The sequence below is a fragment of the Anabas testudineus genome, chromosome 2, assembly GCF_900324465.2.
Source record: "Anabas testudineus chromosome 2, fAnaTes1.2, whole genome shotgun sequence".
NCBI lineage: Eukaryota > Metazoa > Chordata > Actinopteri > Anabantiformes > Anabantidae > Anabas > Anabas testudineus.
The window spans coordinates 6,164,714-6,181,821 of record NC_046611.1 but is presented as its reverse complement, the minus strand read 5'-3'; the positions used below and the strand labels follow the sequence as shown (position 1 = coordinate 6,181,821).

Genomic DNA, 17,108 nt, shown 5'->3' with positions numbered 1-17,108 from the left:
CCAGTTAGTTATTGCAGGTGGGCTTGTTCCATTCCTGGACGATCGAGCATTGAGTCGAGACCTCCTAGAAACGGCTTCCGACGTCCGCCGAGGCCAGGACCAACTTAATGGTAGCGTGTAACCAGCTCCAGTCACCACACACATCCCATAGGGCCATACGGTGGATCCAAGCGACGAGGTCTGCGGCCAGAAGTTTTGCATCAGGACGAATCCGAAAGGTCCAGAGGGCATGATGAAATTAATCTTTGAATGACGGTAAAGACTAGTTTTTACAGTCTAGTATAAAAAAATTATTTAAAAATAAAATTGTTATTCAACAGGTGTTTGAAATGGAATTTGTTTAATTCAATTCAGGTTTCTTAGGTCAGAACTTTCCATTTCAGATGTGTAAGGTGAATGAAGAACTGACCGTGAACAGAGACGTTGATGACGTGACTCGTACTTCCAAACAGTGGAAAGTTATCCACTTGTCTGAACATCTAATACTGTAGGGGTGCTGTGGTCAACATAAACAACAATGCTCAAAAAAGGGCATTTACAGTAACTGATATACAGGAGAAGTGTGAGCAGTGATGAAACACAAAAACTGGTTAGAATTTCATTAAACCACTACTGCAACAGCACACAGTCAGAATTTCAATATAAACAGTGAGTGTGTTAAAATAAAAACATAGTTTAGAAAACTACTGGGGGGGGGGGGGGAATCATTTTCTAAGCTTTAGGCTGCTTTTGACCTTCTTTCATCCTGCAAATCATAGAAATGCAACACATCATATTTAGTTTACAGTCTTTGAGAATAGCCTTAATATAATTTCATATCAATTTCAATGTTAACGGTGTGTGTGTTAAACAAAACACCCAAACCAAGACAAATAGTTTAGAAGCTTCTAGAAAAAAATTCATTTTCAAAGCTGTGCTGCTTTTGATCTTTCTCGTTCTGTAAATCATAAAAATTTAATGCATCATTATTTAGTTTATAGTCTTTAATAGTAATCACAGCCTCAATATCATGAGTTTTAATATGACAGATTTCAAAGCACAGAATCAGTCATCACATGTCATTCTCATAAATGGCTGCTTCGTGGTCACAAGCTTCAGGGTTCGGATCTGTTGTGGTTCTGGATCCTCCTGCACAGTGGACACCTAGGATAAAAATAAAGTGAGATCAGTTTCTGTTTCATCAGTTTCATTATAATTTTTACAATTTCATATCCGTTTTCCCTTTTTTGTTTGTCAGGTGACCCCTTATCTTTACAGCAGGAGGTCTGAAGATGCTGATGAATCACTTGACTACTTATGTAACGATCCTAAATCTCACCTTCACATGCTTTCATTAGTGCAATAGATATCGATGTCACTATGATCACAAACACAATGACTCCAGCAGCACTGTACACATAATGCCACAACGAGTCCTGAGCCACGTTCTCTACAGGAGAGTAAAGGACATTTAAGTCAGCATGATTTTATGAAACCTGAGAAAGAGAAATGTATGTGAGACAACAATCCCACCGCAAAAGAGTGGATTAAGTTCTGACCTGGTTTCAGAGCTGGCTCAACATGATCTGAAACACATTCAAATTGTTCATTTAATGCAAAAAAAGCTTACAGCTTCAGTGTGCTTATAAATAGTGAATAGTTGTAAATGAATGAGTCAGTGACTGTAATAATTATATTTCCCAGTTATCACAGTCCAGTATAGAAACAGTCCTTCAGGACATGAATGACACTCACCATGAACAGAGACGTTGATGGTGTGACTCACACTGCCTCCACTCTGACAAAGATACAGTCCTGTGTCACTACTGGAAATGTTTTTGAAAATCAATGATGAAATCCCTTCAAAATGTTTTAACGTTATCCAGTCTGTTTTAATGTGGCTCCCACTGCTGATGTTGACAGGAACAGGAGTCTTCTCAAATTTATACCAGGAGACTGTTTGTGAATTGTTGCAGAAAACAACTGTGCAGTTAATCCTGAGTTCTTGTCCAACGACGGCTTCGTAAACTGTGTTGCGACGAACTTTGATTTCTGTTTCACAATTTAAATCTTCAGCTAAAGAAGAAAATGAGAAAATAAGTTCAACTTTTTTAGATAATGACAAATTTTTATTAGTGTATGTGAGATTTTAAACACAGGCTTCATCAATTCAATTCAATTCAATTTTCTTTTTGTATAGCACCAAATCACAATGAGATGTCATCTCAAGGCACAGTGTTTAAGGTTTAAGACAAAATAAAACTGTACACAGAATTATATAAAAAAACCCAACAACCCATCTTGAGCAGCACTAGGCGACAATGGATATGAAAAACTCCCTTTAGAGGAAGAAACCTCCAGCAGAACCAAATTTAGGGTGGGTTGCCATTTGCCTCAATCGGTTAGGGGGAGTGGAAATAGGAGAGAGAAAAGAACAGCAGGCAACAAAAACAACAACAAACAGCAAAAACATTGGGCAGGTCAACTGGATTCTGTTGGGTTTTCTATATAAGGTCCTGAACCTTAACCTCAAGTGCCTTGAGATGACTTTTGTTGTGACTTGTGCTGCTTTTTAAAACAACTGAACTGAGTTTAATTAAATTGAAACTGAAAATTCCTCAGAATGTGGAGGTAAAGATCTCTAAATGACTACAGACCAGTCACCCTCACCTCACATATCATGAGGGTCCTGGAGAGACTGGTTCTGACCCATTTGAGACCTTAGGTTGAGACATCACTAGACCCACTGCAGTTCGCCTATCGTCCCCGGGTTGGAGTAGATGATGCTATTGTCTACCTGCTTCAGCGAGCTCTCTCACACCTGGACAAGCCAAACAGCACTGTGAGGATCACATTCTTTGATTTCTCCAGTGCCTTTAACACCATTCAGCCCGTCCTGCTGAGAGAGAAGCTCCTGAAGATGCAGGTAGACTCCTCCACAGCCTCCTGGATCACTGACTACCTGACAGACAGACCACAGTTTGTACGACTGCAGGGATGTGAGTCTGAGCGGGTGGTCAGCAGCACAGGAGCACCTCAGGGGACTGTCCTCTCACCTTTCCTCTTCACCCTGTACACCTCAGACTTTCAGTACAACACTGAGTCCTGCCATCTGCAGAAGTTCTCAGATGACTCTGCAGTGGTTGGATGTATCAGCCGTGGGGAGGAGACAGAGTACACAGGTCTGGTGGACAGCTTTGTAAAGTGGTGTGGGGACAACCATCTGACCTTGAATGTAAGCAAGACCAAGGAGATGGTTGTGGACTTCAGGAGGAAGAAAACTGGCTTTGACACTGTGTCCATTCTGGGTGAGAAGGTGGAGGTGGTGGAGAGGTACAAATACCTGGGAGTTCACCTGGACAACAGACTGGACTGGAAGTTCAACACAGAGGCTGTATACAGGAAGGGACAGAGTAGACTCTACTTCCAGAGGAAGATCGGGTCCTTTAATGTGTGCGACAAGATGCCGCAGATCTTTTACCAGTCTGTTGTAGCCAGTGCAATATTCTTTGCTGTCGTCTGCTGGGGCAGCAGCATCAGAGCCAGCGACACTAAGAAACTGAATAAGCTGATCAGGAAAGCTGGCTCTGTGCTGGGGGCTCCTCTGGAACCTTTAGAGCAGGTGGTGGAGAGGAGGATGCTGCACAAACTGCTGAGCATCATGGAGACTTCTCCAGCTCCACTGTGACAAGGAACGGTTTAGGAAGTCATCTGTGCCAACAGCCATCAGCCTGTACAATGACTCCCTGACAGAGAGTCAGTGTCCACGCTGATGGTTTAACAATGTGTAACTAAGTCACTTCACATTCAAGTTCTACAGTGTGTTTTGTTGTTATTACTGTCTATACTGTGTGTTATTCTTGTACTGTGTTTTGTGTATTGTTGTGTATGTTACTTCAAATGTTTTGTGTGTAATGGCTGCTGCAACACCAACATTTCCCCTTGAGAATAAATAAAGTGTCTATCTATCTATCTATCTATCTATCTATCTATCTATCTATCTATCTATCTATCTATCACACGATTAGGAGAAGACAAAATAGCTGTGTTGTTCTACTACACAGTAGGTTAGTGTTTACCATTGTTCCGTCAACCATCAACACATACTCTTTCTTTTTAATGCTGCACTGTTAGTAAATTCTACAGTCTACTGTTCACTTGCTTTAAATTCATATATGACTTTTATAATATGACTTTTATAATAGGTATATTTTAAATGTTATCACTATTTATAATCTTTAATATCAGTAAACGTCTATTATCTGATTTATATTTTGTGTGCTACAAAAAAACAAGGAGAGTAACCACACCCTGCTCAGACTGAAAGATGTACAAAGAATAACCGATAACTTACTAGCAGCATTTAGAGTGAGGATGACGGTCACTAAGACGGACACGTGAACGATGGTTAGACGGTTAGATCTCATGGTGGAAACACTTGAAAACATTATACACGTCTATAAAACGGCTCTAATAATGTAGTTGTGCTCTTCATCACAGTAAATGACACGTGGGTGTCTGTACTTCCTGTTATGTTATTATGGTGTTAATTTATGCTGTGAAGTGAAATACACTGAACATACACATCATTAATACTGTGTGTGTCAAAGTAGGGGAAAGAGTGTTGTAGGAAGATACTGAATAACACCCTGGGCTCTATTTACCAGTGTTTGCCAAACACAGTTTTTATGCAGTTTTCCTCAGCGCAAGTCTCTGTTTTTAGTTTGGTTTCTGCACCAGTGTGGAAGAAGAGGCATATATTGAATATGCTGTGGAGAAAAATATACCCTACGTACACATGACAGCACAAAAAGCTCGACCGGTTAGGGTGAGTAGAAAGAGGAGAGAGAAAAGAACAGCAGGCAACAACAAACGACAACAAAGAGCAAAAACATTGGGCATGCACTCTGGAGATGTACAGCTCCAGGGCCGAGGATACCTACAGAAAAGTACAGAGAGAAAGAGACAGAGAGGAGGAAACACAACTACAGGAGAGAGACGACCCAAAGTTAATGACAGTAGTAGCATTTGAATGGATAAAGGAGAGGAGCTCAGTTTATCAGTAGAAGACCCCCAGCAGACTAACCTATAGCAGCATAACTAAGAGATGGTTCAGAGTCATCTGATCCATCTCTAACTATAAGCTTTATAAAAAAGGAAAGTTTTAAGTCTAGTCTTAAATATGGAGAGGGTGTCTGCCTCCTGAACCTGAACTGGGAGCTGGTTCCACAGGAGAGGGGCTTGATAGCTGAAGGCTCTGCCTCCCATTCTACATTTAGAAACTCTAGGAACCACAAGTAAACCTGCAGCCTGAGAATAGAGAGTTCTGCTGGGACAATATGGAACTATGAGGTCTTTAAGATAAGATGGAGCCTGATTATTAAGAGATTTATATGTGAGGAGAATGTTTTAAACTTTTTTTCTGGATTTTACAGGGAGCCAATGGAGAGAAGCTAATGTACGAGAAATATCATCTAATTCCAGTCAGAACTCTGAATGCAGCATGTTGGATGAAATAGAGGGTTTTAAAGGAGTTTTTAGGACAAACTATGAATGGACCAACAGCTCAAGTCATTTCGAACAGGTACAATATCACTTCCTAATATTTTAACATTGTTCATCCTATGTCAAACCTTCATCTGCAGCAGGAAAGTGACTAAACATAGAAATTGGATTGGATACGAGTAAACGTTGTTAGGGGGTTTTTCATGCTGCAGCTGTGACCATTAAACATGTTGTTCTTTTGTTGCATGTTGTTCTTTTCTCTCTCCTCTTTCCACTCACCCTGGCTGGTCGAGGCAGATTGCCGCCCACCCTGAACCTGGTTCTATTGAAACTTTCTTACGTTTAGGGGAGTTTTTCCTCTCCACTGTCTCCGGGTGCTTGCTTAAGTAGGTTGTTGGGTTTTCTATTGGAGGTCCTAAACATTAACCTCTGTAAAGTGTCCTGAGATGACGTTTGTTGTGACTTGTGTTGCTTTTTAAAACAACTGAGTTTAGTTTAATTAAACTGAAACTGAAAATTCATCAGAATGTGGAAGTAAAGATCCCAAGATTAGGAGAAGACAAAATAGCTGCACCACTGGTATTAATTGTGACTCTTAAAGAAGAAATCATTACTCGGTTGTTGTACTACACAGTAGGTTAGTGTTTACCACTGTTCCATCAACCATCAACACATACTCTTTCTTTTTAATGCTGCACTGTTAGTAAAATCTATGGTCTACTGTTCACTTTTTTCAAATTCATATGTGACTTATAATAAGTATGTTTTAAATTTTATCACTATTTATAATCTTTAAAATCAGTAAACATCTCTTATCTGATTTTGTGTGCTACAAAAAAACAAGGACAGTAACCAAACCCTGCTCAGACTGATAGAGGTACAAAGAATAAACAATAACTTACCATCAGCATCCGGAGTGAGGACGAGTGTCACCAAGACGGACAAATGAACGATGGTCAGACGGTTAGATCTCATGGTGGAAACACTTGAAAACGTTATACACGTCTATAACAGTGATGCACATTGTAGTTGTGCTCTTTATCACAGTAAATGACATGTGGTTATTTGTACTTCCTGTTACGTTATTATGGTGGGCTATGGTGGGAGTATCCTGTTAGTTTGTGCTGTGAAGGGAAATACACTTAAAATACACATCAATAATACTGTGTGTGTCAAAGTAGGTTAAAAAGTGTTGTAAGAAGACACTGAATAACACACTGGGCTCTATTTACCGATGTTTGCCAAACACAGCTTTATGCAGTTTTCCTTAGCACGGGTCTTTTGTGTGGTTTTTGCACCAGTGTGGAGGAAGAAGCATATACTAAAAAAAGCTGAGGCGGAAATGTACCCTATGTACCGATGACACCACAAGAACAGAGGACTGTGGGCTTTGTAGTCCTACCCCAACTCTTATCTAAGAGGATGAGGTCAGTGTGATTAAAAAGAATACTCAAATATTAGGTCTACATAACAGGTCTACAGAGTGAATTTATTGGGGACTATTTTCAGTAGTGTATCACTCTACTCATTTGTTGTGTTCTAGTAAACGAAGCTGTGTGTTTGAATGATTAAAATTTTATTTAAAGTAAACTACAGATAATGAAGAAACATGTCAACCAGTGCAACAGTGTGATTAATAAAGAGTTTTTAATAGTATTTGAACAGTGGAGCTTTATGTCACAGAAAAACAAACTAGCAAATCAGACTTTGAACTCACAGACAGTAAGATGACAGTTTTGTAATTAGCAATATTAAATGTTTTGATATTAATCTATAGCCTTAACTACTTTTCATCGTTGCTGAGGAATGCAGGTTGCACACATTACAGTTTAGCTACTATCTGAAGCACTGGGACAACTTGACCAAGAACACTTCACCATGAAGGGGCAGAGTCTGGGTTCGAACCACCAACCCTGCTCTCTGGATCTATGTCTGTTTTGGTCCGGGATTGTCTTGCACATGGGACTCCTAGGTTAGACATCAGATAATAACCATTGCTATTCTCAGCTTTATGTCAGCTGAGACATTATCTTCTGAGCAGGAGGTCTGCAGACTGCAGAGCCGACCAATGCTGAAGATCAACTACTGTATGCAACAATCAAAAGGTCTCACCTTTACACGTGGGCTTGGGTGTAACATATACCGCTATTACCATTAAGACAAAGACCATGATTCCCACAACACGGTACACAAATGACCAAAAAGTGTCTGGAGCTGTGTTCACTGCAACATAGACGAAAATAGTTAGCACAGCATGAATCTATAGTGTATTAAGCTAATTAATGAGCCATATAATATGATCCATACAGCAATACCACTATATGAAGGTGCAGTAAGAGCCAGAGTCGTCCATGTCACTGTGGTGGAATCACCTGAAACACATTTAAATTGTTTATTTGCTGCAAAGGTGACAGCTTCAGTCTGATTATTTAATAAAGGATGAAAGTTTGTAAATTAATCTTTGAATGACTGTAACAATTAGTTTTAACAGTTCAGTCATCAAGAAAAGAGACAGAAATATTTAATAGTTTTAAATAAAAATTGTTATTCAGCAATTGTTTGAAATGGAATTAGTTTGATTCAAACATGGCTTTCTTGGGTCAGAACTTTTCCATTTCAGATGTGTTAGGTGAATGAAGAACTCACCGTGAGACGTTGCTGGTGTGACTCATACTGCCTCCACTCTGACAACGATACAGTCCTGGGTCACTACTGAGAATGTTTTTGAAAATCAATAATGAAATCCCTTCTAAATGTTCTGATCTTATTCAGTCTGTTTTAATGTGGCTGCCGCTGCTGATGTTCACAGGAACAGCAGTCTTCTCAAGTTTATACCAGGAGATTGTTTGCAGAAAACAACTCGGCAGTTAATCCTGAGTTCTTGTCCAACAAAGGCTTTGAAAACTGTATTGCGAAGAGAAAAATAATATAAAAAACACATGAAGATTACAAATGAGAAAATAAATTCAGCCTTTTTAGAGAATAACATGCATAGGGTCCATTAGACCACCAGATCTGCACCACTTTATACCAGTTAGAGTATCACTTTTTTTAAAATACTATTTTAATGTAACTGCTACTGGTGACATAAAAACTAATAAAACTTTGTGGTTTTCTGAAGTTTACATAATAAAACAGGAGCTTTTTGGTTTTACACTGTTGTAGAGATCACCTGTTCAGTTGTTTCTAAAGTCTTTTAAAGCTAAAGTTTTCAAAAACTATGTAGAAACTTCACCTGCTGCAGGAAAGTGAAAATATAGAAACTTAAAAAAAAAATAAAACACAACTTCAGTTTTTTATTACCTCAACTGATTAATATTTTTCTTGGTTTTGATGGTTCACTGTTGAGTTTTTGAGTTTGTCAACTAAAATATACTCTACTAAGCATCTGTCCTTGATGTATGTAGAATTATATTCAAATATTTTACCTATTCATAACCTTTAACATATTCATATTCATAAATACATTACCTAGCAAAGGACAGTAACCACACCCTACCCAGAGTGAGAGTGAGCGTTGTACAAAGAATAAATATAATAACTTACTATCAGCATCCAGAGTGAGGACAAGTGTCGCCAAGACGGACACAAGAATGATGGTCAGACAGTTAGATCTCATGGTGGAAACACTTGATAATCAGTTATTTGCAACTATAAAACTGCTCTAATACTGGAGTTGTGCTCTTTCTCTGAGTAAATGACATGTGGTCAATTGCATTTCCTGTTTTTGATTGTGGTGGTCTTTGTGTGCATGCGTGTGTGTGTACCGCTATTAGAGTTTATGCTGTTACAGGAAATGTACCTATTTCTCACATTTGCAGCATTTGCAACAATTGCACAAAAAAGGGAAGAAAAAGGGAAGTTTACATCTCTGCTCGCTCTTGTACGAGATTAGTGAAAATCTTATATATCATCAAACAACCTTCACACAACTTCACATTACGCAGTTTAGAAGTCATTAATTTTTACCCTTTCTTGGTTTTAAAATGTTAATTGTGTTTTTTTACTTTCCGAACTGTAAGTTAAATTAATTCTGTCTAGTTTATTTCTGGACACATTCATTTATTTTGATTCTGAGCTGTTGACTTTTTGGGTGTGTCCCCTAATGTTTATGTGTATGGCTCATGTGCTCTTGATCTGTGATGACGTATAAAAGGTCTATTTGAAACATTTTCACTAATAATTGGAAAACATTATTTATTATCTAATTATTTAACAGAACAAATTTGAAATTTAACATTTTTGAAGTTAACAAACCCTGATCAGACTGAGAAACATACAAAGAATAAACGATAACTTACTATCAACATCCAGAATGAGGACAAGTGTCGCCAAAACGGACACATGAATGATGGTCAGACAGTTAGATCTCATGGTGGAAACACCTGAAAAAACAGTTTTCCACTTGTCTAAACATCTAATACTGTAGGTGTGCTCTTTATCACAGTAGATGACGTGGTTATCTGTGCTTCCGGTTTTTTGATCACAGTGGTCTCTGGTGTGGGTGTACCTCCGTTAGAGTTCATGATGTGAAGGAAACTGTACTCAACATACACAACAATGCACAAAAAGGACATTTTATATAAATATCAGCTTCAAAATCTACAAAGATTTGAAAGTTTGGGGATTATTTAATTGAACATTTCTGCTTCAATGGTGATTTACATTAAATGAATTTAAAAGTGAGCAGTGATAAAACACAAGACAATATCAGTGAAACTGGTTCAAATTTTATTAAACCACTACTGCAACAGCACAAAGTCAAAATTTCAATATTAACAGCAAGTCTGTTACACAAAACAACTAAATCAAGACAAATAGTTTAGAAAACCTCTAGAAAAATAATAAATTTTTAAGCTCTGTGCTGCTTTTGGTCTTTCTCATTCTGCAAATCATAAGAATGTAATACATCAGATTTAGGTTATAGTATTTGATATTAATCACAGCCTTAATATCATGAGTTTTAACGTGACAAATTTCAAAGCACAGACTTAGTCATCACACATTTTCATAAACAGAAATTGTTGCTGATTCGTGGTCAGAAGGTTCCTGGTTCGGATCTGTTGTGGTCCTGGATCCTCCTGCACAGTGGACACCTAGGATAAAAATAAAGTGAGATAATTTCCTGTTTCTACAGTTTCCATATGACGTATATATATTTTTTTTTAAATAGTCTGCAGATCCTGGAAAATCAGTCAACTACTGTATGCAACAATCAAGATGTCTCACCTTTACACTCTTGTTTTGATGCAACACAGATTATTGCCAGTATGAGGAAAAACCCAATCATTCCAACAACACGGTTCACATAATGCCACAAAGAGTCCTGAGTCGGGTTCTCTGCAGGAGAGTAAAGAATTTAAGTCAGCATGATTTCATGGAACCTGTCTTATAAAAATAAGAAATGTATGCGAGACAACAATCCCACCGCAAGAGAGTGGATTGAGATCTGACCTGGTTCCAAAATTGATGCCATTGTTGTGGCCTCAACGTGATCTGTAACAAATTTAAATTGTTTATGTAGTGAAAAACAGTTGAGAGCTTCAGTGTGATAATGAATAGTGAGTTGAAAGGGTTGAAAATTCATCATGCAATGTCTGTAAGAAATATTTTCCCTAATCATTACAGTCCAGTATAGAGACAACATCATTCAGTGCAGAAATAACTTACTATAAAAAGACGTTTTTTTTTATAGGAAAGGAAAACTGTGATATTCCAAAATATTACATAATGTAAAGTGTAAAGTTGACATTTTTCTTACCTGTTCTATCCGTCCATGTAGCAGTGGTCAGCTCTCTATTATCTACAAAACAACACAGATGTCTTAAATGTAAAAGGGACTCATGGAAATCATATGGCAGAAATATTTAATAGTTTTAAATAAAACTAAAATGCAGCATTTTTTTAAGTTATTATTTAGCAGATGTTTGAAATAAAACTTGTTTTATCCAAACTCAGGTTTCTTGGGTCAGAACTTTCCATTTCAGATATGTTAGATTTTTGAAATACCCACCGTGAACAGAGACGTTGATAGTGTGACTCACACTGCCTCCACTCTGACAACGATACTGTCCTGAGTCACTACTGAGAATGTTTTTGAAAATCAAAAATAAAATCCCTTCTACATTTGTTAAACTTTTCCAGTCTGTTTTAATGTGGCTGTCGTTGCCGATGGTGACAGGAACAACAGTTTTCTCAACTTTATACCAGAAGACTGTTTGTGAATCGTTGCAGAAAACAACTGGGCAGTTAATCCTGAGTTCTTGTCCAACAAAGGCTTTGAAAACTGTGTTGCGTCGAACTTTGATTTCTGTTTCACAATATAAATCTTCACCTACAGAAGAAAAAATATGACAAACACATGAAGATTACAAATCAGAAAATAAATTCAGCCTTTTTAGATAATAACATGCATAGGCTCCATTGGACCACTAGCTCTGCACCACTTTATACCAGTTAGAGTATCACTTTTTTTAATAATATTTTAATTTATCTGCTGCTGGTGACATAAAAACTAACAAAACTTTGTGGTTTTCTGAAGTTTACAACAGGAGTTTTTTGGTGTTACACTGTTGTAGAAATCACCTGTTCAGTTGTTTCTAAAGTCTTTTAAAGCTAAAATTTCAAAAACTGTGTAGAAAAACTTCACCTGCTGCAAGAAAGTGAAAATATAGAAACTGGAAAAATAAAACATTCACATTTTTATTACTTAAACTGATTAATATTTTTCTTGGTTTTGATGGTTCACTGTTGAGTTTTCGAGTGTTTCAACTAAATTATACTCTACTATACATCCGTCTTTGATGTATGTAGAATTATATTCAAATATTTTACCTATTCATAACCTTTAACATATTCATATTCATAAATACATTAGCTAGCAAAGGACAGTAACCACACCCTACCCAGAGTGAGAGTGAGCGTTGTACAAAGAATAAATATAATAACTTACTATCAGCATCCAGAGTGAGGACAAGTGTCGCCAAGACGGACACAAGAATGATGGTCAGACAGTTAGATCTCATGGTGGAAACACTTGATAATCAGTTATTTGCAACTATAAAACTGCTCTAATACTGGAGTTGTGCTCTTTCTCTGAGTAAATGACATGTGGTCAATTGCATTTCCTGTTTTTGATTGTGGTGGTCTTTGTGTGCGTGCATGTGTGTGTGTACCGCTATTAAGAGTTTATGCTGTTACAGGAAATGTACCTAATTCTCACATTTGCAGCATTTGCAACAATTGCACAAAAAAGGGAAGAAAAAGGGAAGTTTACATCTCTGCTCCCTCTTGTACGAGATTAGTGAAAATCTTATATATCATCAAACAACCTTCACACAACTTCACATTACACAGTTTAGAAATCATTAATGTTAAACCTTCCTTGGTTTTAAAATGTTAATTGTGTTTTTTTACTTTCCGAACTGTAAGTTAAATTAATTCTGTCTAGTTTATTTCTGGACACATTCATTTATTTTGATTCTGAGCTGTTGACTTTTTGGGTGTGTCCCCTAATGTTTATGTGTACGGTTCATGTGCTCTTGATTTGTGATGACGTATAAAAGGTCTATTTGAAACATTTTCACTAATAATTGGAAAACATTATTTATTATCTAATTATTTAACAAATTTAAAATGTATATAAAAGTTAACAAACTGATCAGACTGAGAAATGTACAAAGAATATACGATAACTTACTATCAGCATTCAGAATGAGGAAGAGTGTCGCCAAGACGGACACATGAACGATGGTCAGACAGTTAGATCTCATGATGGAAACACCTGAAGAACCAGTTTTCCACTTGTCTAAACATCTAATACTGTAGGTGTGCTCTTTATCACAGTAGATGACATGTGGTTATCTGTGCTTCCTGTTTTTTGAGTACAGTGGCCTTGTTGTGTGTGTACCCCCATTACAGTTCATGCTGTGAAGGAAACTGTACTCAACATACACAACAATGCTCAAATATAAATATATTTAGATAAATATCAGCTTCAAAATCTAGGAAGATTTGAAAGTTTGGGGATTTTTTAATTACACATTTCTGCTTTAATGGTGGTTTACATTAAATTAATTTACACGAAAAGTGAGCAGTGATGAAACACAAACTACTACTAATAACTAATACTAATATTGATGCAAATCACAAACCACAAAGTCAGAATTTCAATATCAACAGTGAGTGTGTTACACAAAACACACAAACCAAGACAAATAGTCTAGAAGCTTCTAGAAAAAAAATCCTTTTCTAAGCTGTGCTGCTTTTGGTCTTTCTCATTCTGCAAATCATAAGAATGTAATACATCAGATTTAGTTTATAGTATTTGATATTAATCACAGCCTTAATATCATGAGTTTTAACGTGACAGATTTCAAAGCACAGACTCCGTCATCACATGTCATTCTCATAAATATCTGATTCGTGGTCAGAAGCTTCAGGGTTCGGATCTGTTGTGGTCCTGGATCCTTTTGCACAGTGGACACCTAAGATAAAAACAAAGTGAGATCAGTTTCTGTTTCATCAGTTTCATTATAATTTTTACAATTTCATATCTGTTTTCCCTTTTTTGTTTGTCAGGTGACCCCCTTGTCTTTACAGCAGGAGGTCTGAAGATGCTGAAGAATCACTTGACTACTTATGTAACGATCCTAAATCTCACCTTCACATGCTTTCATTAGTGCAATAGATATCGATGTCACTATGATCACAAACACAATGACTCCAACAGCACTGTACACATAATGCCACAAAGAGTCCTGAGTCAGGTTCTCTGCAGGAGAGTAAAGAACATTTAAGTCAGCATGATTTTATGCAACCTGTCTTTTAAGTGAGAAATGTATGTGAGACAACAATCCCACCGCAAGAGTGTAGATCAAGGTCTGACCTGGTTCCAGTGTCCATGTCATTGTGGTGGACTCAACATGATCTGAAACACATTCAAGTTGTTTATTTAATGCAAAAAAGCTGACAGCTTCAGTGTGCTAATAAATAGTGAAAGGTTGTAAATGAATCAATCATTAATGTAATAATTATATTTCCTAGTTATCACAGTCCAGTATAGAAACAGTCCTTCAGGACATGAATGACACTCACCATGAACAGAGACGTTGATGGTGTGACTCACACTGCCTCCACTCTGACAACGATACTGTCCTGAGTCACTACTGAGAATGTTTTTGAAAATCAGTGATGAAATCCCTCTAAAATGTTTTAACGTTATCCAGTCTGTTTTAATGTGGCTCCCACTGCTGATGTTGACAGGAACAGGAGTCTTCTCAAATTTAAACCAGTAGACTGTTTGTGAATTGTTACAGAAAACAACTGTGCAGTTAATCCTGAGTTCTTGTCCAACGACGGCTTCGTAAACTGTGTTGCGACGGACTTTGATTTCTGTTTCACAATTTAAATCTTTACCTAAAGAAGAAAAATAACAATAAACACATGCAGATTACAAATGAGAAAATAAATGTTCTTTTTTTGATAATGACAAATGTTCTTTAGTGAATGTGAGATTTTAAACACAGTCTTCAACAGTTCAATTCAATTCAATTCAATTCAATTCAATTCAATTCAATTCAATTCAATTCAATTCAATTCAATTCAATTAATTTCAATTCAATTCAGTTTTATATGGCACGAAATCACAACAAAAGTTATCTCAATGCACTTGACAGTGTTTAAGGTTTAAGATGTGGATATAGAAGAATATAACTATATACAGAATTATATAGAAAACCCAACAACCCCACTTGAGTAGCATTAGGCCACAGTGGAGAGGAAAAACTTCCTTCAGTCGAAGAAACCTCCAGCAGAACCAGGATCAGGTTGGGGTGAGTGGAAAGAGGAGAAAGAAAAGAACAGCAGACAACAACAACCAACAACAAACAGCAAGAACATTGGGCAGGTCAACTGGTTTCTGGAGATGTACAGCTCCAGGCCGAGGATACCTACAGAAAAGTACAGAGAGAAAGAGACAGAGAGGAGGAAACACAACTACAGGAGAGAGAAGACACAAAGTTAATGACATGAAATGGTGGCATTTGCATTGATACAGGAGTAAGGAGAGAGGAGAGGATCTCAGTTTATCAGTAGTGTTCCCCCAGCAGACTAACCTATAGCAGCACAACTAAGAGATGGTCCAGAGTCATCTGATCCATCTCTAACTATAAGCTTTATGAAAAAGGAAAGTTTTAAGTCTAGTCTTAAAACATAGCCTGGTTCCACAAGAGAGGGGCTTGGTAGCTAAAGGCTCTGCCTCCCATTCTACATTTAGAAACTCTAGGAACCACAAGGAAACCTGCAGCCTGAGAACGGAGAGTTCTGCTTGGAAAATATGAAACTATGAGGTTTTTTAGATAAGTTGGAGCCTGATTATTAAGTGATTTATAAGTGAGAAGAACAATTTTGAATTCAATTCTGGATTTTACAGGGAGCCAATGGAGAGAAGCTGATGTACGAGAAATATGATCTCTCTTCCTAATTCCAGTCAGAACTCTGGCTACAACTATTTGGATGAAATAGAGGGTTTTAAAGGAGTTTTTGGGACAAACTATTAATAGACCAACAGCTCAAGTCATTTCGAACAGGTACGATATCACTTCTAATATTTTAATATTGTTCATTCTGTGTCAAACCTTCACCTGCAGCAGGAAAGTGACTAAACATAGAAATTGGATTGGATACGAGTAAACGTTGTTAGGGGGTTTTCATGCTGCAGCTGTGACCATTAAACACGTTGTTCTTTTGTTGCATGTTGTTCTTTTCTCTCTCCTCTTTCCACTCACCCTGGCTGGTCGAGGCAGATTTCCGCCCACCCTGAGCCTGGTTCTATTGAATCTTTCTTCCGTTTACAGGAGTTTTTCCTCTCTGCTGTCGCCTGGTGCTGCTCAAGTAGGTTGTTGGGTTTTCTATTGGAGGTCCTAAACATTAACCTCTGTAAAGTGTCCTGAGATGACTTTTGTTGTGACTTGTGTTGCTTTTTAAAACAACTGAGTTTAGTTTGATTAAATTGAAACTGAAAATTCATCAGAATGTGGAAGTAAAGATCCCAAGATTAGGAGAAGACAAAATAGCTGCACCACTTGTATTAATGGTGACTTAAAGAAGAAATCATTACTCGGTTGTTGTACTACACAGTAGGTTAGTGTTTACCACTGTTCCATCAACCATCAACACATACTCTTTCCTTTTAATGCTGGACTGTTAGTTAAATCTATGGTCTAGTGTTCACTTGCTTTAAATTCATATATGACTTTTATAATAGGTATATTTTAAATGTTATCACTATTTATAATCTTTAAAATCAGTAAACGTCTCGTATCTGATTTATATTTTGTGTGCGAAAAAAAACAAGGACAGTAACCACACCCTGCTCAGTACAAAGAATAAACAATAACTTACCATCAGCATCCAGAGTGAGGACGAGTGTCACCAAGACGAACACATGAACGATGGTCAGACAGTTAGATCTCATGGTGGAAACACTTGAAAACGTTATACACGTCTATACTGTGATGCACATTGTAGTTGTGCTCTTTATCACAGTAAATGACATGTGGTTATTTGTACTTCCTGTTAAGTTATTATGGTGGGCTATGGTGGGGGTATCCTGTTAGTTTGTG

At 37.4% G+C, this 17,108-nt stretch overlaps 2 protein-coding genes across 4 annotated transcripts; both read right to left on the bottom strand.

Moving 5' to 3' along the window:
* Window positions 1–49: 49 nt before the first annotated feature.
* Window positions 50–6,518, bottom strand: LOC113164199. Its single transcript, XM_026363371.2, has 5 exons — window positions 6,387–6,518; window positions 1,735–2,055; window positions 1,539–1,565; window positions 1,319–1,429; window positions 50–1,143 (listed from the first exon to the last, which is right to left on the bottom strand). Exons 1-5 carry the CDS (start codon window positions 6,457–6,459, stop codon window positions 1,052–1,054), a joined length of 624 nt encoding a protein of 207 aa, XP_026219156.1. The 5' UTR covers window positions 6,460–6,518; the 3' UTR covers window positions 50–1,051.
* Window positions 6,519–10,354: 3,836 nt separating this feature from the next.
* Window positions 10,355–17,029, bottom strand: LOC113163201 (B- and T-lymphocyte attenuator-like). Of its 3 annotated transcripts, none has more exons than XM_026361590.1 (5): window positions 16,888–17,029; window positions 14,581–14,901; window positions 14,372–14,413; window positions 14,147–14,257; window positions 10,355–10,580 (listed from the first exon to the last, which is right to left on the bottom strand). In XM_026361590.1, the coding sequence occupies exons 1-5, from the start codon at window positions 16,958–16,960 to the stop codon at window positions 10,483–10,485; spliced, it is 645 nt and encodes a 214-aa protein (XP_026217375.1). In that variant the 5' UTR covers window positions 16,961–17,029; the 3' UTR covers window positions 10,355–10,482. The 3 variants fall into 3 exon arrangements, with proteins under 3 accessions (XP_026217375.1, XP_026217377.1, XP_026217376.1); XM_026361592.1 differs by lacking the exon at window positions 16,888–17,029 and adding an exon at window positions 15,232–15,265; XM_026361591.1 differs by lacking the exon at window positions 10,355–10,580 and adding an exon at window positions 13,162–13,970.
* Between the last annotated feature and the right edge of the window lie 79 nt (window positions 17,030–17,108).